This window comes from Thunnus albacares, chromosome 15 (assembly GCF_914725855.1).
Source record: "Thunnus albacares chromosome 15, fThuAlb1.1, whole genome shotgun sequence".
Taxonomy (NCBI): domain Eukaryota; kingdom Metazoa; phylum Chordata; class Actinopteri; order Scombriformes; family Scombridae; genus Thunnus; species Thunnus albacares.
In genome coordinates this window covers 11105496-11120501 of record NC_058120.1, presented here as the reverse complement: position 1 = coordinate 11120501, position 15006 = coordinate 11105496, and the positions used below count along the sequence as shown (strand labels likewise).

The following is a 15006-nucleotide window of genomic DNA, read 5'->3' as shown; positions in this document are numbered from 1 at the left end:
ATTTAGAATGAAGTCAATGAGAAGCAGCCCGAGTAAGCAGTTGATGTTTGTTTTATTGGCCTAAGATTGTCTGGACATAATGCAACGTCTCTGGTGCTTAACGATGTTCATCGTACATTTATTTGTGACATGTGCAGCACAGAGTATAAATGTGTATACTGAATAAAAGAGAGACATGGAGTCATACGAAAAAAGGCAAATTTTACAATGAGCTTTCAGGACATTTTGAAGGTTCTTTTCACATGTTTCTTTTAGAGCTTCAGATTCAAAAATATGCCCATTGACATGAATGGAGGACAGTAATGAACAGAAATGTGTTCAGTTTTCTTGTGTAACCTCGCCTAGTTATCCTCTCACCCTGGCACTTCCACGTTTGATTACCAAAGCGATTGTTTTCTCAGCTATAATACAATGCATACAGGAATTTTTACATTGAAACATCAGTTACATCTGCCATGTTCAAATATTTGACCCCATTAACAAAATATGTATAATAACAATAACAAATTTTACCAACAATAAAAGCATTTTGTTATAATAGTCAGAAAGTCCCATCTCTTGCTATGCTTGATTGAGACTGAAAGAATCATGTGCGTCCATTGTACAACGGTTTATATACACAGTGATGAAAAAATACAGACATAACACAAGTGCTTAGGAAACACAAAGTTCATCTGTGAAAGTCGTTGAGGCTATGATTGATAAATTAGACACTTCTTTTGACAGATGCGCTTTTCTCATGTTGATTGGCTGGTGCAATGCTGCCTCATGATGGCCTAAAGCACACACTGCAGGTGTCTTTAAAGATTTACATCTTCTCGTTGTTCTCAAAAAGGGACAACTTGCTCTAGTCCTATTGCACAATTTATCTTCCAGCGATGGAGACATATATATTTCAATTTAAAAAGTCAGTGTTTTTTTTCCCCCATAACTGCTGGCAAAAAAGTTCAAACTACTGTACAGTGTCACATTTTAAATAAATACTCTCCATTAACAAAATGTTGATGAGTATATTATAGCATTTATAAAACTGAAAAACATCTCAACAACTCATCGACTCAAAAGGAACCACGTAATTCAGCACCGAGATCTGGTGGCAGCTTTGGCTGAAAAAAGTAAACAAACAAAAAAAACAAAAACAAATGCCAAACAAAATATCAAACGTAGCAATCCAACACCAGCAGGTATTAAATATTTGTATTAAAATGAGCTTTCAAATCCCAAACTCACTTTTTTAACAGTGCCTAGAAGCTATACATATATAGAGATATTTTGTTTATGTGGATATTTCTTTTTTAAAAAAAACAAACATTTTCTGTCATTTTGATAAATAAAAATAGAAAAACCACAGAAATATGTTGTCCGCCTTAATGTCTGCCGTGCGAGTCCTGCCTCTCCTCCTGTCATAATTTCCCTAAGTGAAAGAGAACTTGGCAAATAATGGCCACCACTCCCACGTTGAGCACTGAGGAAATGGAGATGTCTAATAATCTGCTTTCGTACAGCACAAACTCTGTCTTGTTCTCCTCTACTTTAGCCATGGCTAACAGGCCTTTAGCTGCTCTGCACATCATGTTTATACTAGGTGGGTCCATAGGTGGATGTCCCATGTGCAGCAAGCTATGAGGGTTCTGCTGGTACTGCGACATGCTAACACCGTCCTCCAAGAAGCCCACCAAATTACCCACGCTGCCCTTCTGCATGGCTATGGCACGTGCCGCTGTGGGGTCTCCTTGTGCCAGGTGGGAGAGGACTGCCACTGCCATCTCCCTGTACACCTGGGCCTTCCTCTGACCCACATAGCGGACCAAGACGGTGAAGAGTTTCTCCTGTCGGCTGAAAGGCGGCGTAGCTAGCAGGAGGTCGACGTTGCCCTCCTGGATGCTCAGCTTGCAGAGGCACTCCAGCACCAGCCTCTGAGGAGTGAGCTGGGAGTAGGGAGGTGCAGATGGGAAGGGGTCCTGGGCTTCAGCTGAAGGACACACCATCCAGTGGAGAAGCCCATCCAAGATGGGGAGACAGATTGTGTCTGGATAGGTGGAGAGATCTAGCTGGCCTGAGATGTTGGCCAGAGTGACCATGGCGTTCTCCCTGAGCACACTCAGACACTCCCACCACCACTCCTCTTTACTGCTCGACAGCCCCTGCTCCTGCTGTTCATCTCTCTGATAGCTAGGGGGCGACCTGTTTCTCTCTGGGTGCTGGTGGTGCAGCAGGAGGAGCCTTCCCAGAAGAAGAACCAGAGCAGGGTGGCGTGACATATCCGAGTCGTTCCCCGGGAGAAAGGACAGGCTCCGGATGATGTTGGAGACGCAGAGGCACCGCTTGGTCAGAGAGTCCTGCCAGGCAGAGGTTGTGGAGAGCGGTGCCTCGTCCAGGCAGCGGGGCTCATCCTCCAGCAAAGTGATGTGGTCCTGCTCCCCATCAGGATGCACCCTGAATGGGTAGGATGGCAAGGAACGTGCAGGGTGGGCGTAAGAGAGGGCATCAACCCTAGCACACAGAACATCATCGATAGTAGCAGTGATATGTTTCCTCGGTTGATTCTTCACGTCATCCGTCTTGTTTTCCTGTTTGTTTTCTTTCCTCATCTTTTCGTCTGCCCTGGCAGGTGGTTCGCTGCGGGGTTCAAAGTGTGTCTGAATGTGAGCAGTGGAGTCACCTCCACCAGCCTGCCAGTGCAGCAGCCCGCTGGTGAACTCAGTGACGTAACCTGTCATGTCTTCAATTGGATCCTCTTTGTGGACAATCTTGATGGGGAGCTTATCATACTTGCTGGCTTGTTTAGGTCTGGGTTCTAGCGCTGCGACAGGCTGGTCAGCACATTCCTTTTTACTCTCCGCTCCCTTTTCACTCTCCTCTTCCTCTCCCCCCTTTTCTCTGTCTTCTTTGTTCTTGTCCTCCTTCTTTATGCTCCCCTCAGACTCCTCCCTCTCGCCATTCACCTCAGATAACACTGGCTCTGCGGTGACAGGTGGAGCTTCCTCCGTGCTGCCCTCTGCTTGCTCTACCGGCATCTCTGGAGCCGGGGCTGACTCAGGTTCAGGTTGGACCGTACAGTCTGTTTCCTGGTCAGGGATGGGTTCTTCTTTCTGGTTACTAGTGGGGCCCAAGAGGCTTTTGTGAGCCACAGTCCCAACTTCATACTCTTCCAGGATGCCAAACATCTCAATCAGACAACGACGGAAGTATTCTACAATGAGCTCCAGGAAGCCAGGCAACTGGTCAGACAAACATAAAATATCAGTGTCAACAATGTAAGCAGAAATCAATGAGACATAAATTGACAAGGGGTCCCACATGGTGAATGCATCTTTAGAGGAAAGCTTAGACTTACTGTCTACTAACTATTTTCACATTATAATCACTTTCTTTTTGAACATTCTTGGATATCTAGAATCCTTCAAGTCAATAACAACAAGTGAGAATAGCAAAGCAAATCCTCTTAGAGATTCTTACAACAATAGAAAAGGTTAGTCTAGATTATCAGGTTTAAAGAGATTCAGAATGCTTTAACTCAGACTGTCACAGCATGCTCTAGTGGGCTAAATGAATCTGTTCTGTCAGTCATCAGTGAGCTGTAGTAAAATTAGTTTTACCTGGGAGAGGTTAAAGGAGGCCACAGTGCTGTCATCGTACAGCAGGATGTTGATGGTGTCTAGAGCCCATGTGCTCTCTGCTAGGAGTCCAGACTTCAGAGACATCATCACACGCCAGGCCTCAGGCGTTCCTGGGATTAAAACAGTGGGAGTTTTGAGACCAGGAAGGGAAAAAAAATGGTGATCAGACTTTGCCCAAATGATAAAAAGACTTTTGTAATAAAATGTACCTCGTGTTGTGGTAGTTCTACCTGAAAATTTGGTTTAGTTGTACAGCTAAAGGAGGGAAGTAATGTTGTTGTTTTAGAGCATAAAAATAATTTGCAAGCTAAATATTCAGCTAGAATTGAACAGCCTATAAATGACCAGGAAATATCAGCAATCTATTTACCAACCAACATGTTTACAACTTCTCACCTTACTGACAGCACTTTTTAAAATATTGATTGATGAAATAATAGGACTACAAATGAATGCTCTATCTCACCAGTGTCCTTGGAGGTAAGCTTGCGTCGAGGCTTGAGAGTTGGTATGGCAGCCTCCACTGATCCTGGCGGGTAGTTGAGGTCCTTCCTCAGGTTCGGAGGAAACTGACCCAGTGGCCCAGGGCCCTGTGAGCCCATCATGGCCATCCCAGGTTTAGGCATCTTCATGGGTGACATGAACGGTACTTTGCTGGGTGACATCCGGGAGTCCATGGAGCGCTGGAAGGCCCCTGGGCTGGGTGCTCTGGGCAGGTGGTTTGCCATGGATGGGGAGTTAGAATAAGATGACGGGGGCTGGCGTGACGACAGGGGAGCCATGCCGCCTGATGATGATATGTAGGGAGACTGACGGTGCCACTGCTCCTGTCCGGGCCGCCCATCCATGTCATCTCTACCAAGTGAGCCATAAGGGGGCATTTGTGATGGCGGCCCCTGTCGGTTGGGGTAGGGATAGCCAAGGTCTGTCCTGGAAGGCCACATGTTGGGGCCATCAGCAGCGTGGTTAGGTGTGGGTCCCCCACCCATCATACTGTGCTGGCTCTGCCCCGAGGGGGCCATACGGTCACGGGGGTAGGGGTAGGGGAACTGTCCCTGGATGGGTCTGTGTTCAGGACCTGAGTACCCACCACCATAGTGGTTGTACATGTCCGGCTGCTGGTTGGGGTACTGCATGGCATAAATGTCACTCTCGTGTCTCTTGGGTGGGGGCCCATACATACCATCCATGGGCCGTTTGTAGCCCTGCTAAAGCAAAGGTGTGGATAGTTAGTGATGAATTTATGCCAGTTATTGTACAATCACACGCAGCCAGATAAATTCTTATCATTCCATTATTATATGTAATAAATGTGTAATTATATAAGCATTTGCTTAATTATATGTAATTAAGCAGAAGTGCAGCCCAAAGTACTCAAAGAGTATTGAAGAAACAACAGAAAAGTGAATATTACAATAAAGATTTTTTAAAAATGATAACCAATGACAAAAAAGAAAACAGTAAAACTAAGAATTATGTTGAAAAAAAGACAAAACAAGACAAAACAACACGCATGGCTATTTTGCTCTGGTTGCAATTAATTATTCAATAACAAATTTACATGTCTTCAAGAGTTCTTTTATCCCAGTTGCAGTAAATCAACTCACTTTGTCATCAGTTCCATAAAGCTGCAGTAGTGGCCAGTTTGTGTTTTAACACTATACATTGTTTCATGTGTATATTTCTACGTTTTATATGTATATATGTTATCTCTGTGTTTTAATGTTGCTGAAGAGGAGTAGGAGTTATGAGTTATGCATGTGAGCTGAAGAAATGTCTTCATTTGCTTACAATTGTTCCAAAACTTTCAGTGTGCATTCAGAGATGCAGGAGGCAGTGATACAATATCTGTAGTTATCATCAGTTAATCTTCTGTTTGATAACATTTGCTGATATACAGTTTAGTCTGAACTACTGATTAAGCTCATTCATGAACAATGCTGTTAGTGACTGCATGAACTGAGCAAATTCAGGTCTACTCTATTTTATTAGTTATAAAAAAAATAAAATGTACTTATGTCAGAGAGGAATGACGACAAAAATGATCAAAACAATACAATAATAATGCAGCAATGGCCACTATTACCAGAACAAACAAAACTTATTTCATAGTTTATTTATCCATTATCGGTGCGTTGAACTGTGATATTCTTAGGGCTGACTATTGTAAAAGGACTGTATTTCCATCTTATAGTAATAGATTAACAGTACTGAGTATATAAAGATAATGTCTCTCACCTGTTGCTGTGGAAACATCCCAGACGGATGCATCCCGTATGGCATGCCGGGATACTGCTGACCGTAGCCGTCATGTCTGGAACAGAAGAAGGAATATTAAAAAAAGACTAGCAAAACTACACAATATTTATGTATTGGCCTGAATACGCTCACACACACACACACACACACACACACACAGGTGCTGACCTCTGCTGTGAAGGGTATCTGCTGGGAGAATACATGCTACCCTCACTGTTAGAAGGTCCCATGTTGTTCTGACTCCCGGGGGGGCCCATGCTCCCCTCCATCCCCATCACATGGTCCGGTCTGAGGACCACACAACAGGAAAGTCTTAATGCTTCTGACACATGCCACTGACATAACTTCCATTATAAACAGGTAGGTGGGCACATTAAGTAAAAACACTACAGTGGTTCTTTGTGCTTATGTTGGGAAAATTTCCAGAGGTTCACCACCCTCTTCTTCTGGCTTCATTGCTTACCTTCGGTCAAAGCCGGGCCCGTATGGGTACTGCGACCGTTGGCTCATACTCAGGGCTGACGGGGGCCGACCATACATGTCCTGTATACCACTGCTGGGCATCTGCCCCGGCATGTAAGGATCACCTCCTGCCACTGAGGAGGAAGAAAGCAAAGGAGGTAAATACATCTGAAAATATCTCATTTAACAGTGATTGAATGTAGAAAAAAAGAAAAAAAATGGAGAAGAGAATCCTAATTTTAACAGGCATTGATGTGAAAAACAGTGTGATTATGATTGTCCTAGAAACATGCAACAGAGGCCTAAATATGCTCATCATTTTAAGGATTTTGTTTATGAGCCATGTCTTCTGCTAACCAGCAGGTGGCAGCATTCCTCTATGAATATTCACCACTTTACACTATTAAACCCATTGTTCTGAGGCTGTAACTGATGTTATGCAGCTAACATCCACCATATTATTCATTCAGACTCCATTCTCCTCAGGTTTCAGAGGAGCCGCCATCCTTTCTAAAACTACTGTTTGTTCTGAAAACTAAACCACATGAGTTGGCCAAAAACAGGTGCTTCTCAGCAGGGTGGAAAGGATGAAAGGTTTAAACGAGGAGGATGAAAAGGATGAACAAAGTTAGGATGAGACGGAGGCTAAGCTACAAGAACATCAGAAGAGCTGGTGTTTTCGATAAAGGGGTGAGTGGTGTAACAAACAGTTCCCATCTCCTTTCATAGTTCTAGTAGTATAACAGACACATCTGTCCTGATCTGAGGCGACATGGTGACTAGACAATGAATTAAATCAATGAGACAGACGAAAGGCTTTCCATACATGAGTAATTTTGACAAAGAACCAAGTAAGTTTATATTATGTTTTAAGATGAAGTTTCAGGTTTCCTGGATGTCTACTGTAAGTAAAACATGAATGAAATGTCTTATATAGTCAATATTGACAATATGTATTTATAATTTGAAAATGTAACTTGAGGTCCTTTAAATATATATAACATAATAAATAAAATACTTGATTCAAATCAATTTCCTGTTTTTTTGCAACACAGCAAAAAAGTCTGGGAAATTTGGAAAATTGGCCCAGGGCTTGGTGTTTTGGTGAACGGATGCCACAGCATGTTCCTCACTTACTCTTCCTCATCCCAGCGAAGGGATCCTTGGCATCATACTGCATCCTCATCATCATGTCAGGCATGCTGAGGCCCTGCTGGTAAGGGGCTGAGGGGGGCAGGGAGGTAGCACGCTTCTGGAAGGCCGGGTCGCTCACCTCTGAGAAGGGGTCCTGTACACTCACACTGCTCCTGGACCAGACGAGGAGGGTAAGAAGGGAGGGACAGAGAGGAGAGAAAACGGGAGAAAGAGGGAGCTGTATGAGAGAGGTGGAGACCGAGGACTGGACACACTGAAAATATGGATACCATGTGCTGTGAAAGAATTCCTTAATTTTTTAAAAAGTGTTTTCATTTTGTAATTTTTAATTTTTTAAATGATGTCTAATTTTGATATTAAATTCTTCAGATACTCCATATAAGAATAAGGCCATAGAATCGTACTAGTAATGATACAGTAGAAAAGGTGGCAGCAGATTTAATAGTAGTAGTTGTAGTAGGAGTATGTTTTGCCATTGTGGGCTTAAAAATAACCAAATCTGCTGCAGTATGAATACTTCTTTCATACAGTATAAAATTATATTGCAAACATATAACTTTGTCTCCTCTCAAAGCTCTAAAGCTCTAAAAATAAAATCTGCTAGAAAAAGACTTGTTTAAAACACAACTCAAGTCTTCATAATCAATCATTAAGAAGTCAGCAGAGAAGAGGTATATTTTGCTAAAAAGTATAGGACTAAAATCATAAATAGTGAAGAGGAATAGAACACAAAATGTACTTAATCTTCAATCTCATAACGAACAAAGCCTTTTCTCATTAGGGAAACTATTAAACCTACCTGTTTCTATGAATAATGTTAATGTATCTGAACATAATTACATATGTACATAAAGATCATGAAGATCATTTTAATCAAATTCTGCTTCACGTAAGATTGTGCAATTTAGATTTGTACATCAACATCTTTCTTTCTACATACATGAGTGTCCCAATATTAAACTGAAACCTACTGCAAAGAATAAAAAGTTAATTGATCATACAAACTAAGAGCAACTAAGCAGTATTTCACTATTAATAACATTGTCATTAATAACTTAGATGTTCGCTGTGTTCACTTTGCTGCTGATAGCAGCAAAAGTAGTAATAATAGTAGCTGTGATGCTAGTTAAAGCAGTAAAACAGTATTAAAAGGAACAGAATTTAGAGGAGCAGTGGCAGTATAGTACTGTATGTCTGTGTGGTACCTGTTGGGAGGCAGTGGTGTGACCTGTCCCAGAGGGGTGGTGGTGGGAGTAGGAGGTTTCAGATCCCCTGCTGCCTCTGCTGTAGAGCTGCTGCCAGAGGACTGGGGTGTCTGAGGGCCTTGGAGGGAGCCGCCTGAATTGGCTGGGAGACAGAAATAGCCTTATTATTGTAGCTAGACGATTCACAAAATTCACAGCAAAAATGGTAACACATTCAGACCGCTGAGCTCCCCCGAGTCTTCAGATATGAAGACTGGTTTGAGTTTTAAAACGGCCATAGTGGGCTTTGGCTGCAGCAAGGTGCTGTATTAGGGAGATAACTTTGGACTTAAGGCTAAGGCACTCACAGTGATGCCCTACATGAGAACTGAGCTCAAGCAAACAGCCTACATGAGGGCAGTAAAGGGGGCCGGTGGAGGAAGAGGAGAAGGGAAAGGAGGCAGGAGCAGGAGGAGAGGACACAGCAGAGAGAAGGGAAGGATTTGTCTGAGGGAATTGCCCACTCAGGCGGTGGCAGCACAGCTCTTTATTTGGAAGCTGTTTGAAGATGGTTTAGCTAGCTTTTTTAGGTGTGCCACGGACTTGATGAGGGGTTCATGTGGAGGGCTGAGCTGGGGGACATAGTGTATTTGAATAAAATATAGTGTATATATAACTGTGTCTCTACCATTTGTGCATTGGGGAAAAAAGTCTGTGCTTTTTGCTTCAAAAAATATCCTTTAAATATGAGGGAGGAGATTGAGAAAGCCTGTGCTGATGACCGCCTCCCAGGAAAAATTCATCTCTTCACACAGTGAATCAAACTGGGGTTAAAACTGGGTTAGTGTGCTCTCTTGTTATGACACCATATTTCTGTGAATTTCTCAGTTCAGATGACTAGAAAATTATAGCAGTGCAGAGCTACAAGAGCCCGCCACACAAAGAACCCCAACTAGATAAAACCAAGGGATACAAATTCCCTGAAGCAGGCTTAATGGAAAATGTGGACTGTTCCGGTTAAAAGATGACAAAGACAGAGAAAGAGAGAATGTGAAAGTATCCTAATGAGCATTTAGCGTAAGAAGCCTTCCTCTGGAACAGCCTGAGTGGCCTTTCCCTGCACCACACGTTTCCACAGGAAAAAAAAAGAAAGACTTAAGCTTTAAAAATTCATGCTAATTCTGAATTATTCAACGATACCCCCTGCCTCTACATCACAGGAGACAGAGAGAAAGAGAAAGAGAGAGAGAGAGAGAGAGAGAGAGAGACAGGGAGAGATGGTTATCCCATGATGATGGGATGCGATGAGCAGAGGTAGGAGAGAGGGCAAAAAGGGGCAGTGAGCATTAGGGATTCTTCACTTCCTGGGATATCCCCGCCTCAGACGAACATGTGCACACACACATGCACATGTGAAGAAGTGCAAACAATGGTGGGGGTTAGCCAAGGTTAAGAGGTTTGCCATTCTTCAAGAGCAGGCGGGCAGACAGGCAGATACATAATACTGAGCGACGGGGCACGATGACGGAGGGAGGTGGAGGAGAGCGTGAACTCAAGTGCCCTCTGCTCCACATTTACAGGGAGAAAAGAATGACAGAGGAGCCAATGCAAAAAAAAAAAAAGTGTGTGTGTGTACAAGAGGCATGTGGCTGATGTATGATGTGTGTGTGCACAAGAGCCTGTATGTGTGTGTGTGTCAGTGGATGACATAATCCAGAGGGGTAGTAGTGGTTAAGGGGTTGGGGGGAGTCAGTCAGCCGAGCCAGTTTTGTGAATGAAAGGTGACGGCGAGGCCGAGTTTGTTTACATTCTACATTCCAGTCCTCATTAATCACTCCCCACACCCCACCACCACTACACACACACACATACACACACACCCTCTCCACCCCGCCACCCCCTCTAGCCCGCTGGACAAGCTCCCTCTGTGACATCATTGCGCTGTCAGTCTATATATAGGCTGGCAGGGTGTCAGTAGGACAATTTTCACTTCAGAGCAGGCAAGAATACATAGTAGATCAGGACAGAGGTATAAAGAAGAAAGGTTTTTTTTCTAGATTGTGAACCTGTGGTATTTAGTCCCATTTATGACATTACACTAAGTGTCAATTTTGAAGTAATTTTGTATATGTGGTCTTCAAAGGGATGGTTCTCTTGCAGTCGCATTTTATGATCCGATGCAGCTGCCTACAAGATTTTCTGGACCGCAAGAACTTTGTGTTACCTGCCAGTGTATGTAGTCTTAAAATCCTATATATTATGTAAAATGCGTACTTATTGTTACTTCACTTGGATGTTTGACCTTCTGCGTGCAGAATGATGTATGTTCAGGGTTTGATGTTAGAAGATTGTTTCCACATTCATCAGCTGAAGGGGGAAAGTTTCTCTGCACTCATCTTAAACCTCAAGATAAAACGTGTACATACAAGCATGATTTGTCTTAAAATATGTCTGCAGGGGATCTTTGAAGTTAACTGAAATGTAATCACTTTAATGACACTGATGATCACAAGTGTCACAAGAAAATCATACATTTCAACACACGGAGCAAGTTTAAGTATATGGGAGAAAAACATTTTACCCTAAAGGCAGATTTTTTAACCTGTTGAAGTATTTTAAATGTAATCTTGAAGGAATTTTTTTTTTTTTTTTTTTTTTTTTTACAACTTAGGTCTTATTCTTGTAGTTTTGGCCATAATTTCTATCAGTTCTGATAACATTGTACTCAACAAAGTGATTGCTGAGAACTGAGAACCAGGCAACATTACTACAACAAAGTCAGATGGGGCAAGAAACATGAGTGGTCAGACAATGGGCCTTTTTCACCAAAGACATTTTGACATGTCACAGTAGGGAAAGCACAGGTGTAATTAATAAAATTATTGATAACTGAATTTCATTTAGCTACTTTGGTTTGAGGGTCTTGGGATCGTGCATGCTGGCTCACTGTCACATGGTCATTTTTAACCTTATTAGTAACACCTGTGCTTTTCCTACTATAACAAGCAACAGTAGCCAGTTTTTCTAAACAACTTTAATTGGGGGTAAAACTGAGCCAATCACAACACCAACCCTACAGAATCATTTATTAATTCAGCCTAAGTAATAATCCCTTACTGCACAGGATATCTCACTTTCTACCAATTACTAACATAGCTCGAAAGTACTGTGTGTCTAAGTAGAAACGCTTGTCTAAGAGTTTGCCTCAGAAAGATTTGGCTAACCTGGGGGTTTATTAAAAACCTGTTTGAGTGTTTGTGTTTCTTGCCACACTGGACTACTTCTGAGCAATGTCACCGTGTTCCCTGATCTCAGCACTTAAATTGCTGAGTGGCCCAAACTACGAAAATAGGTTATAATAAACCTGAAATACTCTTTAAAATAGGTATGTGTAGCAATTGCAGAATATTTTATGGAGAAAACTCTTGTCTAACATGGCACTGGTATTTCAGTACAAGCTGTTCATAAGACCCACCAATTTTTACATGTGCAGATGATATGAAAAATATGCAAGAGATCTTAATTCAATCAAGTTTTGTAGCATAAGCAATTTACAGTTTGCATATCAAAAAGACGGTCCAAACATCACAAGTACTGACCTTTTTATATTTCACAATATAGATGCTATTTATGATTATGTTAACTCGGTACAATGGTCCCATCAGCTGATATGGGCAAAATGAGATTCTATAAAATTGAGGAGGTTAGATCCCCTTGAAAAGATGAGACGGGGCTGAATTATGAATTATAAAGTGTTACGAGCAGAACATGCATTCATTCATATGTGTTTATGTATGTGTGTGCGGCTCATGTGTACTGTATACATCTATGTGTATGCAAATGAAGGCAGATGCTCCTTTCCACCCACCAGGAAAAGCAATCTGTAGTGTCTCAGGCAGGTGAAGTGCTCCGATGTTCTATTTAAAAGCCAGGGTCACTTTTCTCATCTCCGCTGCAAATTAGAGACGTGACCTTACCGCTCTACATCGCTCCAACTCTTTCTCTCTCCTCTCCTGATCCTCACGTCATAATTGTGCATAGAGAGACGCGTGGTGTGAACAGGTAATAAACACAAACAAAAAGTACCCTTTGTGTTACAGTGCTGCATCAAAACAGCATTACTTAACCTCGATCGCACTGTAATCAAATAAAGGCAAGTCTCAGGTTTAAGTGGTGATCGTATCCTAGCTCACCTTCATTAAAGGAAGAATCATCTAATCAAAACAACGTTAATGTTTGCTCATCTCTCGTGGGTTTTAAGGTGTGTCCATGTGTTCATGTAAGATAATTTAATAATAATACTCATTGACTGTTCATGGTGGCTTGTTGTCAGTGTTTTTTTTTCGTAAGAGGGTTGATGGAGTTATCACTGTTTGGAGTATAGTGCTTTTCTTTAGCTAAACACATTGTAGTGTTACATTTGCAGTATGTTGTATTTTACACCTCATCTAGATTTCAACGCAATGTTACAACTGCAAATTGATTTAAAGACATGAGACATCAAGAACCAAATAAAAATGAGTAATTGCACTCTTGTGACACCTCCTCCCTTGTCATATTTTGTTAAATATCTAAGCAGATGAGGCCTGTTTCTGCTGTTGTAACACACTCTCTGGCGGTCCACAGCTCTATGAACTGACAGACGTAATTAGATTATGGTGTTTTTGGCTGGGAATTAATTGCTTCACTATGGACATTACTTTTTATTTCTGCATTAAATCAACTTGATATATGATCAGCTACAACCTTGCGCAAATCGAAATACTTTTCAAACTGCAACTCAGGCTTTAACTAAAACCGACACAAGGGGACAAATTTACACAGCCTGCTAATCAATGAATCCGCACATACTACATATATACAGTACACATGCTGCATTAACTAAATACATATATAAATACGATTTCTCCTGGTTCCCTGTCCTCCATAGAATAACAGTTCACTGGAAGGTTTCTAACACAGCTGCAATGCTGTTATTGTGGTGATGTTGTATGACACATGAATACAGATCACTGTTTCTCTGATGGTTCCTGACACCTGTAGTTTGATCAGTAACACCTGTTGTTTGGCTGCTGACAGATGGGAGAGTGGAGTTGTGAAAACCCCAGCGAAGCGGTCTGTTATCAGTCCTTACCAGGTGAGGGTGGTTGGATCTTGACCTGCTTCCTGTTGTCCCCTCCAGCCATGCTGCCACTGCTGCTGCTGCTGTCTGCTGGCGGCTCTTCTCCCCGCTCCATCTTACACTCATAGGCAAACAGATACTGGATGTACTGCTTCTTGAGTGAGCTGGCGGAGCTGCTGGACGTGCCCACGTTCAGGTTGGTGGACAACTCGCGCCACTTCTTGTTCTTGTTTACCTGATTGGTGTTGTGGGGTTGGGAGGATAACAAGATGTTAAGAAGTTAAATGATGGGTATTCCACGCAGTGACGACAATGATATTTTAGCTTTAAGAATCCTTTCTTTGTGCTCATGTTCTCTCTATAAAAAGTAATGTATCCCAGTGGTATATCAGCCACACACTTGTCATTTTGCCTGTATTATGGTAAACCACAGCCGGCTGAATTCAATCAAAATAATCAATTCCATGGCCGAACACTTAATGGTTTTGTACTTAGTGTAACCACAGAGTTGTAGGTCACTCAAAAGTATTGCACACTATTTTCACACTGCTGTTTTTAATCTAATAGTAAAAAAAAAGAAAAAAAGCATTTAAGACTGCACTATTGCCAAAAGTGTGTGGACAGAGGTGTTTGGGCTGGGCCTCTGGATTCTAATTATGTGAAATCTTGATGTCGCAGCATACAACAATATTTTAAACAATAGTGTTCTTCAAACTTTGTGGCAACAGCTTGAGGGAAGGCTGGTGTTATCAAGCATGATAGTGCCTTTGACCACGGGGCAAGTCTATAAAGAAATGGTTTTCCCAGTTTGGCACTGAAGAACTTAACTGGCCTGCACTGTGTCCTGACCGCAACCCCATCAAACACCTTTGAGATGAGAACTGACTTCGAGCCAGGCATTCTCTTGTGACTGAATGGGAGCAAATCCCTGCAGTCATGTTCTATAATTTTGCTGAAAGGAGTGGAGGCTGTTTTGCAGCAGATCATGATAGATGTCCAAAACTTTGGCATAATGTAATGTTCAAGGGATCATATCCACACATTTTGGCCATGTAGAGTATGTCATTTCCTCATTTCTCAGAGCTTTCTGTAAATCTGACCTCAGAACTTGCATATTGTGATATTTTCGGGAATATACTGTGGGCTCTCTAAGACATATTTCATGTATCGCATTCTCTTGAGTACATCTCTCAACATTTAGAAG

General features: G+C 42.1%; 1 protein-coding gene across 8 annotated transcripts in view; it reads right to left on the bottom strand.

Moving 5' to 3' along the window:
- Positions 1–89: 89 nt before the first annotated feature.
- Positions 90–15006, bottom strand: part of LOC122998064 (AT-rich interactive domain-containing protein 1B-like) — a 208881-nt gene continuing 193964 nt past the window's right edge. For 6 of the 8 annotated variants that reach the window (XM_044374640.1, XM_044374642.1, XM_044374641.1 and 3 more), the window contains 9 exons: positions 13815–14037; positions 8702–8843; positions 7479–7648; positions 6343–6475; positions 6048–6167; positions 5859–5934; positions 4087–4828; positions 3600–3730; positions 90–3221 (listed from right to left, as the gene is read on the bottom strand). In XM_044374640.1, coding sequence (XP_044230575.1) covers positions 1404–3221; positions 3600–3730; positions 4087–4828; positions 5859–5934; positions 6048–6167; positions 6343–6475; positions 7479–7648; positions 8702–8843; positions 13815–14037 — 3555 coding nt within the window. In that variant the 3' untranslated portion in view covers positions 90–1403. The remainder of the gene's footprint in view (positions 3222–3599; positions 3731–4086; positions 4829–5858; positions 5935–6047; positions 6168–6342; positions 6476–7478; positions 7649–8701; positions 8844–13814; positions 14038–15006) is intronic. The other 2 variants (XM_044374635.1, XM_044374639.1) reach the window with 1 other exon arrangement.